General features: G+C 55.6%; 1 protein-coding gene across 1 annotated transcript; it reads left to right on the forward strand.

Moving 5' to 3' along the window:
• Nucleotides 1-251: 251 nt before the first annotated feature.
• Nucleotides 252-2,079, forward strand: LOC124688314 (probable galacturonosyltransferase 9). Its single transcript, XM_047222006.1, has 2 exons — nucleotides 252-1,460; nucleotides 1,528-2,079. The coding sequence occupies exons 1-2, from the start codon at nucleotides 252-254 to the stop codon at nucleotides 1,804-1,806; spliced, it is 1,488 nt and encodes a 495-aa protein (XP_047077962.1). The 3' UTR covers nucleotides 1,807-2,079.
• The last annotated feature ends 862 nt before the right edge of the window (nucleotides 2,080-2,941 follow it).

Consider the following 2,941-nt stretch of genomic DNA (forward strand, 5'->3'; position numbering starts at 1 on the left):
CTTGTAGAAATGGAGGCCGTCGCCGTCATGCGACCGGTGCTTCACCACTCAATCATCCTCCAAGAGTCAAAGTGCCACTGACCAGAATCTGGTCACGGGACACCACACGAACACAAGTGAAGTGCCACTGACCAAAGCCATCGATCTAAACCAAAACCCACCGGCGACCCGGCGTAGGAATCGCGCGCCAATTTCCTCGTCCATCGGACCATCTCCGTCGCTTGAAACCGTTTCTACTTGAGGCACCGTCCATGGCCGGCGGCCGATCGCCTGCGCCGCGCCGCGCGGCGTTCGCGGCATTGGTCACGCTCCTCTTCCTCGCCTGTGTCTTCTTCTTCCTGTCGGCGACCACCATCAGCACCTCAGCCCCAAACTCCCCGACCGCACGGCTGGCCGCCGTGCGCCGCCACGCCGAGGACCACGCGGCCGTGCTCGCCGCCTACACGGCGCACGCGCGGCGCCTCAGCGTCGACTCCGCCTCGCAGACGGAGTCCTTCCTCTCCACCTCCTCGCGCCTCTCCGCGCTCGCCTCCCGCCTCACCCTCTCCACCGTCGCGCTCCTCGAGAAGGAGGCCCGCGGGCACGTGAAGCGCGCGCGCGCCCTGGCGGCGGGCGCAAAGGAGGCCTTCGACACGCAGTCCAAGATCCTCAAGCTCTCCGACACCGTCTTCGCCGTCGGGCAGCAGCTCCTCCGCGCCCGCCGCGACGGCCAGCTCAACTCCCGCATCGCCGCGGTCTCCACGCCCAAGTCCCTCCACTGCCTCGCCATGCGCCTCATGGAAACCCTCCTTGTCAACGCGTCCTCCGCCGCCGTTCCCGAAGCCGTCGTTCCGCCACCGCCTGAGGAGCTCACCGACCCGTCGCTCTACCACTACGCCATCTTCTCCGACAACATCCTCGCGGTGTCCGTCGTGGTGGCCTCCGCCGCGCGCGCGGCAGCCGAACCCTCCCGCCACGTCTTCCACGTGGTCACCGCGCCCATGTACCTCCCGGCCTTCCGCGTCTGGTTCGCGCGCAGCCCGCCGCCGCTCGGCGCGCACGTGCAGCTCCTCACCGCCGCCGACTTCCCCTTCATCAACGCCTCCTCCTCGCCCGTGCTCCGGCAGGTCGAGGACGGGAACAGGGACGTGGCGCTGCGCGAGCTGGACTACCTGCGGTTCTACCTGCCCGAGATGTTCCCGGCGCTAACGAGGGTGGTGCTCCTGGAGGACGACGTGGTGGTGCAGCGGGATCTGGCCGAGCTGTGGCGCCTCGACCTGGGCGGCAAGGCCAATGCAGCGTTGCACACATGCTTCGGCGGCTTCCGACGCTACGGCAGGTACCTCAACTTCTCGCACCCCGCCGTGCAGGAGCAGTTCCAGCCCCGCGCGTGCGCATGGTCCTACGGCGTCAACGTCTTCGATCTACTCGCCTGGCGGCGCGACCAGTGCACCGAGCAGTTCCACCGGCTCATGGAGATGGTAAGCATTTGTGCCCTCGCTGAACTATGAAGGATTTTGTACTTACGCCAGCTAGCTTGATGTGCAGAACGAGAACGGCACGCTGTGGGACACGGCCTCCGTGCTCCCGGCGGGGCTGATGACCTTCTACGGCAACACGGCGCCGCTGGACAAGTCGTGGCACGTCATGGGCCTCGGCTACAACCCGCACATCAGGCCCGAGGACATCGGGGGAGCGGCCGTGGTACACTTCAACGGCAACCTCAAGCCATGGCTCGACGTCGCCTTCAACCAGTACAAGCAGCTCTGGACCAAGTACGTCGACACCGACATGGAGTTCCTCACGCTCTGCAACTTCGGCCTCTGAATTCTTTGAAGAGCCCCCACCACACGGGTTAATTTAAAATGGATTTTAAAAAGGCATAGGAGGTTAATTGATCTTTTTTACAACAAATCTTGCGCATGAAAGAATTCTCACCACAGTGGTGTGAATGGGTGGCAAGATTTGTACGGTGTGGAAATGCCGGAATTAGAGTTAATGATGACACTGGCCACTACTTTCAGACTTTAAAGCATTGAGGCAACAGGATCCGTTATCCTTGGTGCTTTTTAACCTTGTTGTGAATATGTTGTCTATTCTCATAGCTAGAGTTAATGAGGATGGTCAGGTTAGAAGTTTGATTCCACATCTTGTAGAAGGAGGAGTCTCCATTCTACAATATGCTGACGATACAATTTTGTTCATGAAACGCGACTTAGAGAAAGCTGTAAACAAGAAGCTAATTCTTTGTATCTTTAAACAACTCTCGGGGTTGAAGATTGATTTTTATAAGAGCGAAATTTTCTGCTTCGGTAGAGCCAAAGAGGTTGCGGAGGAGTATAAACTTATTTTAGAATCTGAGGCTAGGTCGCTTCCCTTTAAATATTTAGGCATTTCTATTCACTATAGGAAACTCCTTAACAAAAAAATGGAAACCGGTTGAGGGCCGCTATGAGAAAACGCTAGCCTCTTGGTTAGGGAAGATGCTCTCATATGGAGACTATCTTGTTCTAATTAATTCGGTTCTTACAAGCCTACCAATGTTCCTTTTATCCTTCTTTGAAATACCCAAAGGGCTAGGGAAAAGGTTAGACTTTTATCGATCTCGCTTTTTTTAGCAAAGCGGTCATCATAAAAAGAACCATCGCCTAACTAAGTGGGATATTACCTATCACCCTAGGGATTAGGGTGGTTTAGGTATCAAGGTGCTTGAGATATAAAAAAAGAGTGTTTACTTAGTAAACGATTGTATAAATTACTTAATGAAGGAGTGTGGAAGGAGCTGCTACAAAATAAATATCTCCATTACAAAACCTTGCCTCAAGTACAAGCTAAACCGATTGATTCACCTTTTTGGAAAGGACTTATGGGGTGAAACAAGAGTTTTTTTAAGTGTGACTACAGTGAGTAATGGCGCTTCAACACGCTTCTGGGAAGATATTTGGTTATGTGAGTCTCCGTT

The sequence above is a fragment of the Lolium rigidum genome, chromosome 2 (assembly GCF_022539505.1).
Source record: "Lolium rigidum isolate FL_2022 chromosome 2, APGP_CSIRO_Lrig_0.1, whole genome shotgun sequence".
In the NCBI taxonomy this organism is placed as follows: domain Eukaryota; kingdom Viridiplantae; phylum Streptophyta; class Magnoliopsida; order Poales; family Poaceae; genus Lolium; species Lolium rigidum.

What these genes read in the sequence shown, in the direction of transcription:
- LOC124688314 (XM_047222006.1), top strand. Translation starts at nt 252, where the DNA reads ATGGCCGGCGGCCGATCGCCTGCGCCGCGCCGCGCGGCGTTCGCGGCA. An exon ending in TCCACCGGCTCATGGAGATG is followed by an intron (nt 1,461 to 1,527) that starts GTAAGCATTTGT and finishes CTTGATGTGCAG; the next exon opens with AACGAGAACGGCACGCTGTG.